Consider the following 22,221-nt stretch of genomic DNA (forward strand, 5'->3'; position numbering starts at 1 on the left):
GGATCATTTAATATTCTGCCCAAAGCACCCTTGATTACAGCAACTCTAGGTTTGAATCTGTTCTTCAGTTCCTTGAGCTTATGAAATGCTGAGCGAGTTCGGCCCTTTTGATTTTCTGACTCTAGCTCCTTGCACATTTCATTGTAGTATTTTGCTTTGTCATTCCGAGCAGCCTTTTGGAATCTCCTGTACCTAGTACATTTCTAAGCAGCTGATCTACCATGCCATCTATTCCTGAATTTGTCAGTATTCACAGTGTAGAAAAGAAACTAGCTCTGCTGAGATGTCTCACAGCCAGCACTCTGTTTCAAAGCTTAGGGGGGCATAAACAGTATTCTACATAGTTGGAACTCTATGATTTAATTATTTATTTAAAAAATAATTACAATCTTTAGTTATTTTTAAAACTTACGATGCATTTGTCAAAGTTCCTTTTGATGGTGACCAAAACATTTCCCAATGTGGTACTTAGAAAGGAAGCAGGGTCAACATTTTGTGCAGTCCATACGTGATGACTCATCTTGACTAACATGTAAAGGGAGTTAAAGCTGTCAATTTTGTCTCCTAATGCAATTAGGTTGTTTAGTTCTGGTTCAATGCAACGAAATATTTTAATCATCATTTGCCGGATCATATCTTTCCTGTTTATAAATGATAAAACACAGAGCATTATTAGAAACTTTAAGTGAACTAACCTTAAACTTTAAACCACTCTTTATGTATACAATGTCTTAATATGTAGATTTCAAAATAAAACTTCCAAACCCAGTGAACTAATTTTTCACATCAGTTTTTAATATAAGAAATTTTTTAAAAATTAAGTTTTGTCACTCAAAATAACTATCATTTGTAAAGATGGGTCCTGAAATATGTTTTCTGATTTCTGAGAAAGACCTCTTGAAGGCAAACATCAGAATGAATTTTTTTTAATTATTATTGAGCAGATAAAAGCCAAAAAAAGATACAAAAACAGAAATTCCAGTATCAATTAATAAGATAGTAGATATGAATGCTCTGCTGAGTGCCCTAAGTGCTGAGGCTCAAAAGTAGTCCAGATCTACATGTAACCTAACATTCTGTCCCTTAACATAAACAACAGATAATAAGCAGCACATACTCAGATGAAGCAGGCAGTGGTGTGCCAGAATTATGTTGCCGTGAAAATGTTCCTCCATCCAGGTCTTCTGCTTCAGTCTGCAAAAATTATTTAAGTACTTTACATAATAAAAGACCCACAATTTGCCTCATTTATAAAGCAAAAGCCCTGCTCAGTCTTAAATTTCCTAGGGAAAAATACATTGTGAAAAAGAATGTTTTTTTAAAGACAGTATCAGCGATAAGACTAGCTAAATAACTAACTGCACACTTGAAGAATGTCCATAAAATGCATTGTTTTCAAATAATAACTGAGAATTAGCACGAAGTGAAAAAAAAAATCTATGTGAAGGCAGGGGAGAGAGGAAGGAAGGAGATCTATAAAGCTCAGGAGACTCAGGTGAGGAAGCAAAGAAGAAGGAAGCTCAATAAAATATTGAGAATGCCTAATGACAAATTTCAGGAGAGAATGAAAATATGAAATCCCATCAATTATTCTGATAGAATTACAACATTGAAAAAAAGGCTCCCAAATATTCTTAGAGAGGCCTATAAGAAAGTAAGTGTAACAATCGTACCAACAAACTCCAGGTTTGTGTAGTATGCTAAAAATAAGGCAACTTAAGCTAACACCACAAATAATCAAAAGAAATGAAATCCACTGATAGTGAGTAAACACCAACTCATGATGACTGTCCTCCCCTGGGTTTCCTAGACTATAAATCTTTACAGAAGAAGACTGCCTCCTTCTTTGTCCTGTGGAGAGGCTGGTAGAGTCAAACTGCTCACCATGTGAGCATCCGCCCAACAGGTCAGCCCTGCACTCCTATGGCTCCTTGAAGTCCCATAACTAGTTACTAAAAGACATGATGAAGTTGAGATCTTTTCAGTATTCACTTGACCATATTTTTAGTATATATTTGAATATCATGTTTTTTAATATTTCTTGAGAACTGTTAAAGTGGGAAAATTGTTATTTAAATAACTCTTTTGCACACACCATGTGCAAGAGACAGTACTAACACTAGTGTCAAAAAACAGTGCAAAGAATCATGAGTATTCAGTAAAGAGAAGGGTAAATAGGTTTAGTCAGCAACTTACTAACTTTAAGAGAAAAAAAATTCTTGAGTCTTTTAAGGTATCGTTTTATCTCTTTTCCAGTACTAATTTAGAAAAAGTTTAGGCTTAAGAAATTCTGGAATATTAAATTATATTCCCACCTCTAACTAAAATTATTATTATGATGTTGTGGTATGACAACACCCCTTATGTTATAAACTCTTTCCTTTTCTGTTCTGATATTCAAATTGTAACTAGATACATAATATCAACCAAGAAAAAAATGTGAACCATACCATAGTTCCAGGCATACTTTGGTGTTGCTGCAGTTTGAAAAATTTACTTATGAAGTCTTGTTCTGCCAGACACAAGGGCTCCAGTTCACTCAGCACCTGTTCAAATATCTAAAGAAAACCAAAATGATCCTATCATGAAGAACTGCCTGCACTAAATATGTAACAATATTCCACATTTAGTTCACTTTCTAATTTGACAGAACTAGGATAATAAACATGTCCAAGGCTGGCTAGACAGGAAAATGCAGCATTAACAAGGTAGAATAAGGCCATAAACATATCTAAATTAAACTCATTGTTATTCACTCTAAATCTGGAAAGAGGAACACAAATATAAAATGTATTTAGTGCAATAAAAAAAGGACAAGTTTTAAAAACTTAACGTTTTTTTTAGATGCAAGGACTTTATTACTTACAACAAACAAACTTTAATATCTTGCTGTTTAATTGGTAACTCAGACTTTGCCACTTTACTAGAGCTGCTTTTCCAATTTTGATGGTTAATGTTTAAAACAATCATAAAAAGCCCAAATCTTTAGACACATTTAAAAAAAGTAATAACAAATTGCCACTAAAAAGAATGTTAATGTGAGGCTCATTTGTAATTCTATTTTACCTTATCAAATTTGGTTCTGTCAGCAACATCAAGGTCAGAGGCGGACATGTTTCCCATATCCAACAAGGAAGATGACTGGGATCTGCGATTCCCTGAACTCTGAACACTGAGCTTATTTAGACTAGAAGTAGATCCGGTCAATTTCCCAGAACTTCCATGAAGACCTAAAAAATAATAAAACTTTGTGACCTCCTTGACTAAAACATAGCATAGATCAGGAGCTGTCTTCCACTGTCTCGGTCTTCTTTAGGTTATATTTATCATGTAGGACACATTAACATTAACAATTGTGCCCTAATTCTAAGCATACAATAAACAGAAGTGAGAACTGTAAAGATTCACAGACTAGAACTCGAAGGGCCTTAAAGATCATATAATGTAGGTAGGGCCAGTCCAATTAAGAAAATAAAGTTGCCCGGTGATACATCTAGACTAAAGTAGATGGGAGTGTTGGTTTTTCCTCCCTATTAAAAAAAGACGTGGATATGGATGAAGGCTAATGAGCTCCTTCGTGCATAAACAAGACTGCCAAATTTCTGAAGAAAATGGTCACATCACAATATTACTTGTACCACATTAAATTACCATATTAGGACAAGCCACTGGACACTGACAGTATTTGATAATTTCTGACCTATCATAAAGCCCTTGCCATATGGTTCAATTTAATACATTCCTGAAACCAGAGACTCTGCTTTTATAGTAAGTGGATTACTTACCTATAGTTCTTTAAAAACTGAACAAAGAGAAAAATAAAATACCCTAGAAATGGGTTATACTTGACATACAACTAAATTGAATACATAAATCACCAATCACATTAGAATCAGACACCTGTATTTAGGTAAAATCCATTACAACCATGAGCAAACATGGGAACCAAATGGTGAGATAATATTCTACATATATTAAAGAACTAAAGGTTTCTATTTTTACAAGAAAATGTGAAGCTTTTACTATAAATTAAATACAAATGATCAATAAAGCAGTTTTTATTCTTCTTGAGTATTTCTTAGTCATTGTGTATATTATTTGCTGATGGTCAGAAAGGACATGTAATACCATAATTGAAGAATTAAAGGCAAATTTTGGCTTCAAAATCTGACTACATCTGTAAGAATATTTAAAGACTTTTAAAACAAAGACTGAAAATAAAAGTATAATATTTAAACCGTTTTATTGATTTCTGAGACAATGTTGTACCACCTGACATATAATTTTAACTTTTTACTACTTCTTGGGTATGGCCATACTACTAACATAGGAGTGCCTTATTTTCCCATCGATACCTGAGAACACAAGAGGAATACTATTGGTATCAGCTTTTTTCAAGACCAAAAACTAATTTCTACACATTAAACAAATAAACATGCATTGAGAATACCTACTAATGCACTAAGCATACTCACTCTCTGTCTCCTGTTTGACAGCACTTTCTTTTCGAGGCAGTGTAGCTGTGATGGATTAGGTTGCAAGCATCAAAGACAAAGACAAGTTAATAAACTGCATTTTGCACAAACCATGCACAAGAGGAAGTTAAGCTCTAGTTTAAAAGACACATGCAAAGAACCATGAGCACTGAGTAATGAAAGGTGCAAACACATGTTTAGTTGGCCAACTACTGTTCAAGAATGATAAGAAAAAACTTTACTTATCTTTTAATGTAATTTTTTAACTTAAATATTCAGGTAAAATGCCTATGTCTAGTAATCTTGACTCCCCCACATTTAAAGACTTTTTAAAAAGGTTATATGGAGACAGTGCACTTAAATTTAAGACTGTATTTGGAAGTTTTGGTTTCTTGAGAAAATTGTTTCAGTGAGTAAATTTAATACAGCGAAAATTCATTAAAATGAAGTTGTAGACTTAGACACTAAATGCGTCACTGGTCTCACTTTCTCTGAAACCGCCTGAAATGAATTTCCACTATACTAAATTATTTCTTCCCCATTATACGAAATTATTTTATTCTATACCTGGTAGAAAGGAATAGGACTTTAAAACCACTTAAGAGGTAAATATTAAGTTGAATTATTTAAGAACTAATTTTGTAAACATCTAGAATGCAAGTCATATATTGTAACAAATTATCAGGAGATGGGTAACTGGGAAGGTAAAAGAGAGGAAACAGGTATAACCAAAGATTTTGAATCTTTTACGAGTCACTTGTTATTTCTTTTATTCTAAAACTTCTCTCTGTATATTTTTCAGACAATTTTAGAGGTCATATTGTAAACATTCTAGACGTAAATTACAGATTAATTTGAAAGAAGAAAATCAGAGTGAATGAAGCAGAAAATTAAAGAGCTCTAGAACCTAAAATGATTTATAAAATGGAGAACAAATGTGTTAATGGACACTTCATATAACACAAAACCATACATAGAGGCAAAAGTCAAAACATAAGATAGTAATTAGTCACACCAGTGACATGTACATCCTCCCATCCTTGGTTACCTGCAGCTCAAGAGAATACACAACAATAGAGCTACTGGTTACAGCAATAACAAGATTCCAGCTGCCCTCTGTGCAGTAACTTGAAATGGCCTTAAGATGTCACCATGCCAAGCATCAGGAATGCAGGAAGATTCATTAACCTTGGTAAGACGATGACACAACCTTGCCTGCTCAAAGTGAAGACTTGAAGCACTTACTGGTGAAGATTACAGACTTTACCCTTCAGAATATCACCTCACTGTATCAAAAAGAGTTGGTCAACAGTGAACCATTGCAGGAAATAGCATATGATCAAGAACTGGTAGTATGGAACATCAAAGTCCAAGCTACACTGAAAACACTGGCAAAAAATAAAGCCCAAAGAATAGATGGAGTATCATTTGAGGTGTTTCAGGAAACATGCTCATCAGTCTCTGATAACATATATGGAAGACAGCTACCTGGCCAACCAACTCAGGAGATCCTTATTTGTTCCCATTTCCCCCAAAAGTGACCCAACAGACTATGGAAATTATTTTATAAAAATCATTAAAATCACAGGCATGTGAAATCTTGCTGAAGATTATTAAAAAATGGTTGGGTTAGTATATGACAAGGAATTGCCAGAAATTCAAGCTAGATTTAAAAGGATATCATTGCTGATGTCAGGTCAGTCTTTGCTAAAAGCATAGAATAACAGATGTTTACTTAACTTTATTGATAATATAAATGCATTTGACTGTGTAGATCATGACAAATTACAGCTAATACTGAGAAGAATCCCAGAACACTTAATTGTTCTCATGCAAAACCCACAACTAGACCATAGAGGTACCAGCTGTCCAACAGAATGAAAGAACAGTAGATGGTTTAAAATCAGGAAAGCTGTGCATGAGAGTTGTACTCTCTCCATACCTATCAACTCTGTATGCTGAACAAATCACTTAAGAATTTGTAGTCTACGAAGAACAATGTGGCATGAGGACAGGAAGAACATTCAACAACTGTGTTATGCAGATGATACAACTTTGCCTGGAGAAAGTGAAGAAGAACTGAAGCACTTGCAGAAGATCAAAGACTATAGCATTCAGTATGGGTTACGCCTCAACATCAAGAAACAAAAATCCTCACCAGTGGACCAGCAGGCAACATTATGATAGATGGAGAAAAGATGGAGTTGTCAATAATTTTGTTTCACCTGGATTCACCCATGGTTAACAGCAGTCAAGAAATTAAAATATGTGTTGCATTGGGGAAATCCACTGTCAAGGACATCTCCAAAGTTCTAAATAGCAAGGACATCAGTTTAAAGCCTAAGATGTGCCAGTTCCAAGCCATGGTCTTTTCAATTGCTTCCTATGCATCTGAAAGTTGGAAAATGAATTAAGAGGGCCAAAGAAGAATCAATGCCTTTCAATTGTGCTGTTGGTGAAAAGTATTGAATATAACATGGACTGACAAAAGAATAAACAAATCTATCTCGAAAAAAGCGCAAATGGAGAGTTCCTTAGAAAGAAGCAAGGATGATGAAATTTCCTCTCAATTACTTTGGGCATATTCTCAGAGGGAACCAGTCCTTGGAGAAAGACATTACCCAAGGAAAGGTGGAGGGTCAGAAAAAGAGAAGACAACTCTCAAGGAGATGGACAGCCACAGTGACTGCCACAGTGGGCTTGAGCATGACAGAGATCGTGAGGTGCAGGACAGGGCAGGGCTCAGAGCTGTCGTTTACAGGATCACTGTGAGTCCGAGTTGACTCGATGGCATCTAACAACAGTAGCAATATCACCTCACTATAAAAAACCAAAAGTATTCCCTACTGGACCAAGAAGAAACATAACAATAAAAGGAGAAAAAACTGAAGTTGTTAAAGATTTCATTTTACTTGGGTCCATACTTGAAACTAAGTCAAGAAATCAAATGGTGTACTGAATAGGACAAATCTGATGCAAAAGATCTAACATGTTAAAAAGCAAAGCTGTCACCTTATGGACTAAGGCGTGCCTGATCCATGCCATGGTATTTTCAATTCCCTTATACGCATGCAAAAGCTTGACAGAGAATAAAGAAGCCTTAAGAAGAACGCATCTGAATTATGATAAAGGCAAAGAATAGTGAATATACATACCATCAACTGCCAGAAAAATGAACAAATAAATCTACATGAGAAGTATATACACAAGAATCTTCCTTGGAAATGAAGACAGTGAAACTTTGTCTCATGTACTTTAGACATGTTAACAGAGGGATCAGTCCCTAGTGAAGGACATGATGTGTGGAAAAGTAGAGAGTTCACAAAAAGGAAGACCCTCAACAAGATGGTCTGATAGATTGGCTGCAACAGTAGGCTCCCAAGGAACAACACTCTGAGGATGGCATAAAACTGGGAGTGTTTAGTTGTTGTACACAGGGTTGCGGGGGGTCAGAACTAATTCAGTACCACCTCCACCACCACCAATGCTGTTTTCTCCAGTTTCAAAGAAAAGCCCAGTATTTCACTGCTTGAGTAAAATATGCTTCACAGAGACCCTCAATTGGGTTGCTGAGGCTGGCTGTCAACTTTTATAGGAGAGGACTGTCCATCTTTCAAGTGGATAGCTGCTGCTAGATTTAGTACTCAAGTGCCCGATGCACTATGTCACCAGCACCCCATCATTTTCTTTATTTAGTAGCTAATAACGAATATGGTACTAGGGAAAACAACTACCAAATCCATTTGTGTCTAACGGACTGACTCCCAGTGGCCTCTATAACAAAGGAGAACTTCCCCACAAGGTTGTTAAGGCTACAGTCTTCATGGGAGCTGACTGGCACATCTTTTTACTGTGATGTGGCTGATGGATTAGAACTGGCAATCTTTCAGTTAGGTGCCATGTGTTTATTAATTATGATTCTGCAAGTTAAGTTTTTGAAAAAATGTTTGTCGGAATCTTAGTTAGGTTATCTTTAAGGAAACAAATTAAAAAATGTCATAACAGAAAATGTCTCCAAATCTTGAAATTGTATTCTGACACAAATTTGTTATTTATCTTAGAAAGTCAGTGTAACAAAGTAGTTTAGTGTTGTTGTTGCTGCTGCAACATAATCCTAGTGTTGCTGGAGGGAGGTCTGGTGGTCTAGTGGCAAGAAGCGGCAATCCCAAAGGGATGTGGTTCAAATCCACCAGCTACTCCTCGGGAGAAGGATAGGCAATCTCCTCCCATGTGATTATCTGTCTCTGAAAACCTGACAGAGGGTCAGCTATGGGGCGGTTCTGATTCTATGGTACACAACAACAGTGTTGTTGGTACTCTCAAGAAAATTCTGACTTATACTAGTCCTCTGTTAAGAGCAATTCATCACAATGCCATCCTCACAAAGGCTGCTAAGTCTGCCAGCTGTTGTACCCACTGGGTCAATCCATAGTGAGTCTTCCTTCTCACTGATCCTCTATTTTGCCAAGCATGATGTCCTCTAGAGACTGGAACTTCCGGCCAACATGTCCAAAATATGTGAGACAAAAATCTTGTCTCATTTCTAAGGAGTATTCTGGCTACATTTCTTCCAAGACAAATTTGTTTATTGTTCTGACAGTCCATGCTATAATCAATTGTATTCACTAGTAAAATAATTAAATTGTATCAAAAGAGATGCATAGTCTATTTAGCTTGAGAGGGAACAATATCTACAAAAGCAACTGAAAAATCTTATGATTCCAAAATAATTACATGTTAAAAAGGAAATTTCCTTTGTTTGCCATTTTATTAAGACTATTTTAAAAATACAAAGGGAAAAAAATCCCTCTAAAATATTAATTCTGATAGAAAAAGAACACTATTCTGAAAATATGAAACTAGATTATTAATAATAAAAAGGTCTAGACAAAAAGACCTTTTCATAGAAAGATTACTTCTAGGTATCTTTCATTTACTTCAGTGAAATAAAAACTTCAGTGAAGAATAGTTAAAAAAGAGAAGAATATTTCCCAGAAACTGACTATAAAGATACAATTAAACTGTCTTTATTTTCATAGCCATCTATGACTCAGAATTCCAAGGGCATATAAAAATAATTTTTTATTTATAATCAATTAATTTTGATCCATTGAAAAGCTATCTTTCTAAAACTGTGGGTTATTATTTTAATTACTATTAAAAATTCACTTAATTTCAATCAGTGAAAAGGTATCTTTTTGGAAATGTATATTTTGCTTTACTTACAACTTCTTAAGTCGTGGGTATTTATCTTTAAAATGCTAGAGACCTTCTAAGATGAACCAATTTTTCTTTAAAATCTGAAATGTTCACTGTTTAACTTTCTTTTCTTACAGTTGATGATATCAAAATAATTGAAATTAGTTTTCTGGTACTATCAATTACTACAAATTACTCATTATCTCATTAATTAATAGATAAAAGACAGATGTAATTATTATTTTTTTTAACAATTATTACTTTTTAAACTACAAAACTATCTTCTAACCTTATGTTAATTTAAAATGTTTTTTAGGTTAAACATTTCCCAAGGGACAGAAAAACAAAACAAATACTATGTGCTTAACAGGTTACTGCAAAGACACAGTTAAGACATTATTATTTATAGTTCATTTGAATTATATTTTTTATTATGCCATTTCTCTTACTGTGTATCTTAAGTGTGGTAAGCTATTATGCTGCTGGTGTTTAAGACATGCTGAGGAAATAATGTTAGAAAATTTTGCTTTTTACTTCCACTTTTCATACCCTGAAGAAAAAAGTTTTCCAAAATAAAATGGTTCACCAACAACTGATGACAAATATACTTAATGAAAACATTAAACATGTAACTGCATTAATAATATGCTGTTTACTAAAAAAAAGCATAACATATCCACAGTGAGAACATTAACAAGGATATAAACACACTGCCGTTTAAGAACAATTAACCTTTAGGATGAGTTAGCATTTCTGTTTCCAACAGCCTATTGTCCCAAAATTCTTAATCAGCATCTTTATCAAAGGGTGGTACACTTTTTACTCCATAGATTCAAATCATTCCATGTCTAAACAAGTATAATCAATATATGTGTTCCATCTTTAAAATAATGAATTAAAAATAATTTTGTATCAAAGAGTATTCTCTGTTCCAAGCAAACAACAAGAATAGGTGCCATCAATTTCCAATTCTGTTTCCTGATTATTGAAGTTGCTTAGGGCATAGGCTCCTTCAACAAGCAAATGCTAAACTCATTATTCTAAAGGGGAGATATGCAGGCACAGAGTACACATCATAGCCATTTAAGGCCAGGTTTTGACTTAAGTAAGCACAGAACTCCATCCAAAAGGAACTCCAGGGATGGGTACATGCAAGAGCAGAATGTGGCCTCGGCAAACCATCATCCTCACAACTTGATACTTTCACTGGCTATTCTTTCAAAGTATGGCTTTTGTCTATTTACCATATTCAGATGCAACAACAAAAAATATATGTTTTAAATATATCTCTTTGCAAAGTAAGATCTAACAAGAGAAAAAAATTTGGCACCATAATTACAGCCTCTATTTAGCTGTCTTTATTAAGCAGTATTTTTGATTCAAAATAGCCAGTGAGAAGTAAGCAGAAGTCAGGAATCACTTTCATTTCTCTGCGGAGAGCAATGACGTAAGAGATCAGCGACTTTCCCCCAAATGGTTATAACAGATCTTTCAGGGGGTCAGATCCTGAACTCTCCATATGTCTTGTGGTCTAATATTTTCTCTATCAGCTGCACTTCATTTTCCATAAAACAAATTCAATATTTTAGTTGAAGTGTGAATACACAAATGAATTAGGTGTCATAGAATTAAAATTTTAATTAGTGAAACACACATTTGCAGATAAATATAACTGGTCTTGGGAAGCACCTAAAACTCAAACTAATGCTGTTAGACCTAGTTTGCCATTAATTCTACTGTATACCTTATTCCTTATGGCCTAAAGAATCTTAAATTTTGTTTGTCATAATAAAACAACTATTAACATGAAAAGAAGACAACAGGTTGGTAAGCTTACCAAACTTCTTGCTTTCTTTAGTTGTTCCTGTCATCTTGATCTTTGCAACTTCAAAAAAATCTTTGATTTCTCTCTCATATAGCCGTGATAAATAATCCATGTAATTCTTAAAATAAAACATGCATTTCATATTAATAAAACACAAATAACAATTTCCATTTTCCATTACATCAAGTCCTTCATGTTCCTTTTAAATTTTGCAATCTAAAGTTCTGATACATTTTTATAGGCTATAAAAAGCAGGCTATTTTTTTCTTAAAAAAATAAAGAACAGGCATCATATGTAACAATTTACCAAAGTATGAAATTATACATAATCCCAATTGTATTTTCATACTTCTTTTCACATTTTAAAAATTTAGTTACAAATCACAGCATTTAGGCTATCTGAGTCAGAGCACCTTTTAGAATCACAGCAAAGATATTTCTCCAATGCAGTACTTTCCTTTGTTGATACAATTTAGTAAACCAAATCCTTCATACAGGACACTTAAATGGCATCCATATATTTCTATGGTAAGTGGTGAAACAATACGTCTTTTGTCTTTAATGTATTAAGTCCCTGAAAAATTTCCTAAGAATGGAATTTGAGCACCAAGAGTTTGAGTGTTGTTGTCAGTCTTTCTTTATACTGTAATTTTATTTCAGAAACAGTCAAACTAATACATAATGTCAATGGCCAAGAAGGGGTATAGTTAGTTTTACTGAACTCTTGACAGCCTAAAGTACTATTGCAAAAAAAGATATTTTAAAAAATAAGATTCATTCTAGCTTAAATGAAGACATCTATTATTTAATATATAAATACATTTATTTGTCATCTGTTTATCATGATGCAAAAACACACTATCGTACCAGAAAAAGACTTTCAGTATCAGAAGATTATACATTTTCCCAAGTTTCAAATGAAATGGTAAAGAAAAAGTTTGACTAAACTGAAACAAACTGACAGCAGGGAACAAAAAAGTACGTGGTTATTCTGCTAAATTTATCAGAGAATCTAAGTTTCAATTTCCTCAATTATTTTAAATTAACATACAATTTTAGGACAGGCTCACTTTTCTTTAAATATCAGGTACAACTTTCAAAAGGTATAACAGAAATACTTGAACATTGACCCTTGTTTTTCATTTTGGAGATCTAGCCTTATAAACAAATAGCATTTGTACCAAATATAATACAGATCTTTTCTTTCTCAACCATAAATTCCACATAATCTGTGCAACAAAGTTAGCTAAAAAGGCAATTCTTTCTTTCCTGTGATCATTGTATACCTTTTTTTTTAAGCTAGGAATTCTACCTTGGGTCCCATATTGCCTCCTCTTCTTTTTTTTTAATTATCTTTTTTATTTTAATGAAAGTTTACAGAGACTTTGGATTTCCATTTATTCATGGTTGCACATTTTCCTCCCTGTCTCCCATTTGCTTTTCTCTTTGCAAAGTAAAAAAAAAATTATTTGTTATACAATCCACCCTCCCACCCCCTAGTCCACTCCACTATTCACCTTTCATTCCGGACTCTTGTCATAACAGTAATACCTGATCATATATTCCTTCTAAACTGTTCTCTCCCTCATCTGTTTCAATGCAGTATACATTATTTATGCCCTCTTAGTTTCCCCCAACCATGACGTCAGTCCTGTTTTACAACAGTGGCACTATGCAGTATTGTCCTTTTGTGACTGAGATGTTTCATTCAGTATAATGTCCTCCAGGGTCATCCATTTTGTATAATATTGCATGAGTTCCTTGTTTTTTCAATGCAGCCTAGTATTCGATTGTGTGAGTACACCACAGCTTCTCTATCCATTCGTTTGTTGATGGGCACTTGGGTTGTTTCCAACTCCTTGCTATTGTGAACAACGGTGCAATAAACATGGGTGTGCATATATCCGCTTGGGTGGCAGTTCTGGTTTCTTTAGGATATATCCCCAGAAGTGGAATTGCTGGGTCTAATGTTATTTCTATTTCCAACTTTTTGAAAAGGGGTCATAGTGCCTTCCAGAGTGGTTGCACCATTTTACACTCCCACCAACAGTAAATAATGGTTCTAGTTTCTCTGCAACCTTGCCAGCATTTGTTGTTTGCGGTTCTGTTAAATTTTGCTATTCTTACAGGGGTGAGATGATACCTCACAATTGTTTTGATTTGCATCTTTTTTAGAGCTAGGGATTTTGAACATTTTTTCATGCGTTTGTTCGCCTTCTGAATGTCTTCTTTGGTGAAGTGTCCGTTCATATCCTGTGCTCCTTTCGCAACTGGGTTGTTTTCCTCTATTTTGTTGTGGTGCTCGAGTATTTTATAAATTCTAGATATAAGTCCTTTATCAGATATGTCATTACCAAATATTCTTTCCTACTCTGTGGCTTCCCTTTTCACCCAGTTGGAAAAGTTTTTGGATGTGCATAGGGATTTTAATCTTAGAAGGTCCCATTCATCTATTTTATCCTCTCCTGGTTGTAGAATTTTCAGGATGTTTGGAAGACTGTTTATGCTGTAAAGTAGGGCTTATCTATTCAGAGAAAATTACAAAATATTACTACAAGAAACAAAAAGAGACCTGGAGAAATGGACTATACCTTGATCATGGATAAGAAGACTCAACATTGTGAAAATGACAATACTACCAAAGACAATTTACAAGTTCAATGCAATCCCAATACATATACCAAATCCATTCTTCAACGAGATGGAAAAGGCAATTTCCAATTTAATTTGGAATGGAAAGTGGCCCCGAATAAGCAAAGCACACCTTAAAAAGAGAAAGAAGGTAGGAGGCATCTCACTCTCTGATTTTAAATTCTACTACACTGCCGTCGTGGTCAAGACAGCGTGGTACTGGTACAATGACAGACACTTAGATCAATGGAATAAATATTGAGAACCTGGAAATCAGCCCATCTACCTATGGTCAACTGATCTTTGACAAGGAGATGAAATCAGTTAAATGGGGAAATGACAGCCAAGCAAAATCTACACCTCATTCCATACACAAAAACAAATTCAAAGTGGATCAAGGACCTAGGACTAAAACCAAAGACTATAAACTTCATCAGATCATTCTATAACTTTAAAAGCAAACATATACGAAATATACCCTAAATTAAATCCTCTTAGGCTCTCTCTTTTTCAATGGTACTCAAATGACTAGATATTTTTTCTGTGTATTCAACAAAATTCACTGAGGGGACATCGACAGCTCTGATTGTATCTGTTTCCTCACCAAATATGGAAAGATGTTTCTCTCTGTGTGCATATATTCCTTTTAGCAACTTACACACACTACCTTAAAATTTAACGATCATGAATTTTTTCTAGAACTGTCTTTCCACCTTTTTTGTGCTGGCTGTATATTCTGCCAAATACCTCTACTTTTTAACTCTCTCTGCACCCCCTCCACAGTCAGGCAAATTCTACAAAGGAGGTAAAAAAGGATTCTTCAAGTTTGACCTTAGGAGGTTCTCAGGAGAGGAAGGCTCATTTGCTACCCAAGCATGGAAGGGTTCTAATATTAATTGTCCTACATGCTTATACGCAGAGCCACAGGCAGGGGTATGGGCAGGAGGGTACCTGCTGGCATGCACCTGCTGTAGTCTTGGGCAGGAGGATGGTAAGTAAGCTATATGACCAAGGCATCCCTATTTTCCATAGGTTCTCATTATGCATACACAAAAGCAGGGTTTTGCTTAGATTCAGCCCTAAATAGACCAGAAGCCATGGTTACTGATTCTTATCCCTAAAAAATTCAGAAAGTTGGAGGAGGATGGCTTATCCAGTTCCTGTCATGAATTGTGAGCTGTGTACATCCAATCAAGCTGCAAAGCTTCAGTCAGAAAAAATGGCTTGGTTTCATCTTTCCTTGTCCCTCCCTGTTTTTCTTAAACAAAGTTTTGCTTTTGATGTTTTAAGATTACAAGGTATAAAAATCCATAGTATCTAAAAAATTCAAACTACAGAAGTAACATTTCTGAGAAACAGAAATGTCATAGATAACTGTCAATCAAAAACATACTCTGAGCATAGAATGACTCCATAAATCATCTCTAGGTTGGCTACAGTCTTGTTTCTTCACTTGAAATTACATTCATGAATACTGCATTATATATAAAGAGGGCAATAATACTCCCTGAGAACACAATTAGGCAAAGAGCTTATTGATTACTTATTTGAATATTCACTAGGGGGCAAAGCACTGGTTGGCACAAAACTCTTAAGGAGATAAAATTTATGTTTAATTATTCAAAATATTAATCTTGCTAAACTTCAAAAGGCAAAGAATTCCAGTAATGTAAATATTTTTCCTTAAGATAGCTCCAAATCAGTTTTCTGCTGAATGAAAACAAAACAAAACAAAACAAAATAAAATAAAATAGTAAATTCACATAATACTTAAAAGACTAGTTCTGAGGAAAAAAATAATGTTATCTAAAATAGCCAGACAGAGTACATAAACAACTCAGAAGACGAACATCCTTTTTGAAAGCATTTTATCTTAACATTTATAATTTAATGTTATTTTTAATAACATTTATTTTGCTAGAGTTTTTGTCCCCTTTTTTACGATCTCAGTTTAGATGTAGAGATCTTACTTTATGTGGGAAAAGCACTTTAAACAGAAAACCCAAGAAGACTGGGTTATATAAAAATGTCCTATTGTCAAATTCACTGGAATGAGATATTGGCATTGTTCGGAGAGCCTCATCTGTCCTCTTATTACCTACCTTCTACTGAAGCATGCACCTAAGATGCTTGAAAGAAGCTCTAACAATTATTTCATTAAGAATAAAGTTAAAGGCCTTTTCTGCTTCAATTGATAGGATCCCGTGGTTCTTGTTCTTCGCTTTGTTAATGTGATGAATTACACTGATTGTTTTTCTTATGTTGAACCATCCTTGCATACCTGTCATGAATCCCACTTGGACATGGGAATTATTTTTTTCATGTATCATTGGATTCTATTGGCCAGGATTTTATTCAGGATTTTTGTATCTATATTCATAAGAGATACTGGCCTATAGTTTTCTATTTTGGTAGTATCTTTACCTGGCTTTGGTATTAAGAATATGTTTGCTTCATGAAATGAGTCCGGGAGAGTACTATGCAGCACTGAAAAACAAGGAACTCATGAAATAGTATGCAAAGTGCATGACCCAAGAGGACATTATGCTGAGTGAAATATCTCAATCACAAAAGGACAAATATTGCATAGGGCCACTATTGTAAAATAGGACTGACACTGGGTTTGAGGGAAAACAGAGAAGGAGGGGAGGGATGATATATACTGCATTGAAACAGATGAGGGAGAGAACTGTTTACAAGGGATATGTGAATGGGCATTATTGTCATGACAGGAGTCCAGAACGAAGGCTGCATAGTGAAGTGGACTTGGGGGAGGGATTGTATAACAATGAAAGAATTTTTCTTTTACTTTTCATAGAGAAGAGCAAACTTGGGGAGGAGGAGTGGGCAGGGAGAAAAGTGCAACAACAAATGAATGGAAATCCAAAGCCTCTGTAAATGTTCATTAAAATTAATAATAATAATAATAATAATAAAAGGAAAAAAAGAATTTCAATAGCTCACTCTACAGACACAAATATTTCAGTCTTTTAGATTCAAGAACAACTTCTAGGGTCATACATTATTAAATTACTTTCACCATTTCTTGGATTTTTAATTCTTTTTTCTTAAATTTTATTTTATTAATTTTAATGAACATTTACAGAGATTTTGGATTTTCATTCATTCATCGTTGCACTTTTTTCTTTACCCCCCCACTCCCCAGGATTTTTAATTCTTAAAACACCAAACTCATAACAATTTACAAGTAGAAGATTTAAAAGTTTCCCAATACACTTCGAATTTTAAACAAATGCTACTCTAAGTTAGGAATATCAAGAATACAATTAGCTAGTTAGATAGGTAGCAATACTCCATTGTTTTTGTTGCCATGTGCTATCAAGCTGACTAGGATGCATAGCAACTCTACGAACAACAGTTCTGAACCCAGTTCTATCCTGAGCCAATCTCAATGTCTCCAACACACCTGCCCTTATTACCCAAGTCACTGCATCAATCCATCTTATGTAGGGTCTTTCTCTCTTGCACTGTCCCTCCATCCTTCCAAGCATGGTGTCCTTCTCCAAGGACTAATCCCTTCTGGACATGTGCCCACAGTATGTGAGACAGAGCTTCAAAAGTGGGTGAGGATGGGGGTGTAGGGTGTTAATCATAGGGCTGCATAATTCAATGGGTGGGTCAGGTGAAGGAAATGGGAAGGATCTTTTGTGAAATAAACAATGCATTCATACTTTGTAAAGAAATGAGAGTAATATAAAAAAATAAAAAAAAAGTGACACAGCCAACTTCTATTCTAAACCTCCAGCATAAATGTCAATGCATTTAAGTCAGATCATGTCACTATGGTGTCAAAGCTTTCTTATCTCACTCACTGTAAAAGTCCATATTCCACTCACTGCAAAATTTAAGTCCTTCCAATAGCCCATAGTCTTTCCCAATCTGCCTGTCCTGTTGCTCCCTTGATTCCAAGATCATCCTTTGAAGGCTCACAGTGTACCAATCACAGGGGTCTTCTCAAGCATATTCAGTCTTTTCTCACCTTAGGGATATGGGTGAAGCCAGAATGCGTCTCAAAATCCTCTAAAATCTCTGACTATCTTTGTTTTAAAATACAGTCTTCCTCTAGTCCTGGAGTTCCCCTCCTTCCTTGCTTTATCTTCTCCACAGCATTCAGCATCTTGTAATAGGAAAAGGAAGGAAGCTCCGGTGGTTGAGTAGTAGAGTTGCACAACCAGCCCAAAGGCACATGGTACAAATTTACCAGATACTCCATGGGCAAAAGATGGGCAACCTCTTCCTGTGCAATCTATAGCATCTGAAAACCTGCCGGAAGATCAGCATTGAGTCGGTTCTGACTCAACAGCACGTGACAACAATAGGGTAAAGATTAGTGCTGTTAATCCAAAGGCAGGCAGGTTAAATCCACCAGCTACTGTTCAGGAGAAAGATGACTAACATCTTGACATAGGATTTAAAGTCTGTGAAAAACCGCTGGAGGGTCAGCTATGAGTTGGTTCCAACTTGACAGCAACCCTCCAACTGACAGCCCTGATAGTTTAGTCAATAATGTATCGAGCTGCCTACAAGAAGATTGGCAGTTTGCACCTATCATTTAGTCCACAAGAAAAGATAGACACTCTCCTCCCACAAAGATTTGCAGACTCTGAATTGTGGAGGAGGGTCACTTTGAGTCAAAACTCACTAACATGGCAGTGAGTTTTTTTTAAAAAACACTCTTTAGAATAAACTTTTCTGCTTGCCTTCTGTATTAGCACATGTACTCTAAGAAGACAAGCAATGTTAGCATTCTTGGCATCATCTTGCCCCTTCTGCCTCTGGAGGCTGTGTTTCAATAATGTTCTCCTACTACATGTCCCTGGTTCACGACTTTGTTTCATCTGAATTATGGTATCAGGTTCCTAATTAATTTGCCCCATCCAGTCTTTTACCTTGCTTGAGGGATACTGTTAGGTCTCAAAGCTCATCTTTTCAAACATCCGTCAGGCCTCACTGTTCTTAAACGGTATCATATTTTTTCTGCATGTATTTGCACATTTACTGCCTACCCTTGCAATGCTATCTTTCTTATTTCTGTCTTATCTAACACCATTTACCATTTAAAACTCAATTTAAGTCCAGTATCTTCCATACAGTTCTCCCAAATGATTTCAAAATAGTGATCTCTTCTATCTCTAAAGTGCCACATACGCAATCCTTTTTTTTTCAGCTTAGTACTTAATTTTGTACTTATTGTTTTATGCATGACTGTTTTCTTCCAGCTAGGCTTTTGGCTTGTTACAGACAGAGGCCTAGAATAGTGGAAGGTGTACCTAATAAAGAGGTACTTATACCGTGTTTGACAGGAACAAATTCTCACAGGACAACTATCTCAATAACACATCTTCATAAGTAATGATAGCATTCAACTAATAATGTTTTATACTGAAGCTCAAAATTTAGCTTCTTTTTACCCAAGTAAATAGAATAACTTTTACTACTTGTTTATGAGCACTCAAAAATGAAATTATTCAATTATTTTGCAGAGAATACACAATATTATTTCAAATGTCATTTGAGAACAGAACACATGACATCTTGATTCAAAAGCTATGCTCTCAATGACAACGACAACAGCAGCAATTATTGCTGGTGGCATATAATATGTGTTGTCTTGTTAACCAAAATGTTGGCAGTTTTAGATCCACCAGCTCCTCCATGGGAGAAAGATGAGGCAATGTCTCACATTTAACATTTACAGCATCACAAACTCGATGGATAGTCATGAGTTGAAATGGACTCAACATCAGTGAGTTTAATTTTATTATTAAACTAAAACATGCCCTGGTGATGTTAAGTGGTTAAGTGATAGCTTGCTAGCAAACAGATCAGCTGTTCAAATCCACCACTGGCTCTAGGAGAGAAAGATGTGACAGTTTGTTTCATTTCAGTAAAAGATTTAAAATTTAGGGGGGGGGAGGGGGTGGAAATCCAACAACTATGCTTTGTAATGAGGTAAGTAATTTCTGTCAGGCCCTACCTTTGTTAGTCCCTCATATTTTCCATAATCAGTGCTCTTTAACCACTCCATAAGCTTGGCATATCGGAGCAAGTCTCGATGAAATGGATGATGATTAGGTAAAGTCAATTCAACAGAGTGTTGAGCAAGAGTTGAACTCTGATCATGACCCTAGGATGAGTAAATAAAAAATATCACTGATAGTACAAGGAAAAGAAAAATTCTAAACAATGACCAAATAAGGAATATATAGTAATTAAGTACTTACTTTTCTTCTTTTATCTTTCTGTGACTATCAACTGAACACCAACATCACAAAATAACCACAAACAGGAAAAATAAAATGACACTCAGATAAACCAACTACTCAGTCTCTTAAATGAGTTGAGAATATATGCTTTAATTGAGCATGTCTCTCTGATAATACTTTAATTTAGGAAATTCTAGGCATATACACTTCATAAACAGACTATATTGAAAAATACACTACATAGAGAATTAAAAAAGGACTTTCTTAATTATGGTATTCCCATTAAAATCTGTTATAATTTCTACAGATAAAATATATAACCTGTAGAATTTCAAGAGAGGAAGAGTCATGGAAAATTATATTCTAGAATAATCACTAATAATTATGTGATTTATTTTTCCATTAATGTGACTTGTTAAACAACTGCATATGATTCTATTTTCATGCCTTGAGAAGTTAACAAACAGCCTTAGACAGATGATGTAACTCAACTTTTATTCTGGAAAAAATTGATCAGAACAGCTTACCCCATAACTTTATTTTCTAGGAGAAATTAAAGTACAACAAATAATGTTAGAATTGGAATCTTGGCCATGAGTCTCATTTCTGTTTTCTCTTAAGAACATGATGAACAAAATAATTTAAACCAGAATGAAAAATAATGGCAATTACAACACTGTTGTACCTCCAGTGAGCTCTGACTCACAAAGACCCTATGAACAGCAGATCTGAACCTTGCTGTATCCTGTGCCATCTTCAAGATTTCTGATGTGCTCAAGTTCCTGTGTTGATTTATCTCCACATTCCTCAGCATGATGTCTTTTTTCTACAAATAGACTTCTCCTGATGACATGCTCAAAATATGTAGGACAACATTTTACCATTTTTGCCTTGAAGGAGTACCCTGGCTACACTTCCTCTACGAAAGACTTGTTTGTCCTTTTGGCAATCCATGGGATAATCAGTACCCTTTTCCAAAACCACAATTCAAAGGAACTCATTCTTAGTCTGTCAATCTTACTCACTGTTCAACTTTCAGATGCACAGAAAGCAACTGAAAATACTGTGGCTTGGTATCTTAGTCTTTAAATACGTGTCTTTGCTCTTTAGCACTTTGCAGAAGTCCTTAAAAGCAGATTGTTAGCAACAAGGCTTTTCTTTTTTTTCTTTTCATTTCTTAATTGCTGTTAGCATGGATGTTAATTGTGGATCCAAGTAAAATGAAATCCTTGATAACTTTACTCTTCCTCCACCTATCATGATGCTCATTGGTCCTGTGGCAAGGATTTGTATTTTCCTGATATTTAGGTATAAGTCATACTGAAGCCTGTAGTTTTTGATCACATGTTTCATGTCTTTTTCACTTCTAGCAAGCAAAGCCGAGTCATCTGCATAAGGAAGATGAGTATGCCTCTAATCTTGATACTACTTTTTCTTTATAGAGTCCAGCTTCTTGAATGATTTAGTCAGCATATGAGTTGAATAGGTATAGAGAAAGAATACAACCCTGACACATTACCTTTCCTAATTTTAATCTATCTCCTTGTTCTGTTTGGACAACAGCTTCTTGATCTATGTATAGGTTTTGCATGAACACAATGAAATGTTATAAGATTCTTATTCTTCTTAACGCTATCCATATATCCATAATTGGTTATGATCTGCACAGTTAAATGCTTTTGCATAGTCAATAAAACATAAATGAATTATCTACTAGTTACTGGTTTTAGAAAAAACGCAACAAAATAAACAGAAACCCTCCTCCTCTAACTCTAAAGGTCTATTTAAAAAGTAACCTAGTCACTGCTTGGTAATTAGTATTTGTTCCTAAGAACTCAAGGCCAGATAATATAATAAAGGAGTA

General features: G+C 35.0%; 1 protein-coding gene across 2 annotated transcripts in view; it reads right to left on the reverse strand.

Moving 5' to 3' along the window:
- EXOC1 (exocyst complex component 1) overlaps window positions 1-22,221 on the reverse strand; it is an 86,358-nt gene that overhangs the window by 25,154 nt on the left and 38,983 nt on the right. The window contains exons 8-14 of one of the 2 annotated variants that reach the window (XM_006898084.1): window positions 20,129-20,278; window positions 11,512-11,617; window positions 4,476-4,520; window positions 3,067-3,230; window positions 2,451-2,558; window positions 1,118-1,194; window positions 413-641 (exon numbers count right to left, since the gene is read on the reverse strand). In XM_006898084.1, the coding sequence (XP_006898146.1) occupies window positions 413-641; window positions 1,118-1,194; window positions 2,451-2,558; window positions 3,067-3,230; window positions 4,476-4,520; window positions 11,512-11,617; window positions 20,129-20,278 (879 nt within the window). The remainder of the gene's footprint in view (window positions 1-412; window positions 642-1,117; window positions 1,195-2,450; window positions 2,559-3,066; window positions 3,231-4,475; window positions 4,521-11,511; window positions 11,618-20,128; window positions 20,279-22,221) is intronic. The other variant, XM_006898085.1, reaches the window with a different exon arrangement.

This window comes from Elephantulus edwardii, unplaced genomic scaffold (assembly GCF_000299155.1).
Source record: "Elephantulus edwardii isolate Elephantulus edwardi_28Jun2011 unplaced genomic scaffold, EleEdw1.0 scaffold00220, whole genome shotgun sequence".
Lineage (NCBI taxonomy): Eukaryota > Metazoa > Chordata > Mammalia > Macroscelidea > Macroscelididae > Elephantulus > Elephantulus edwardii.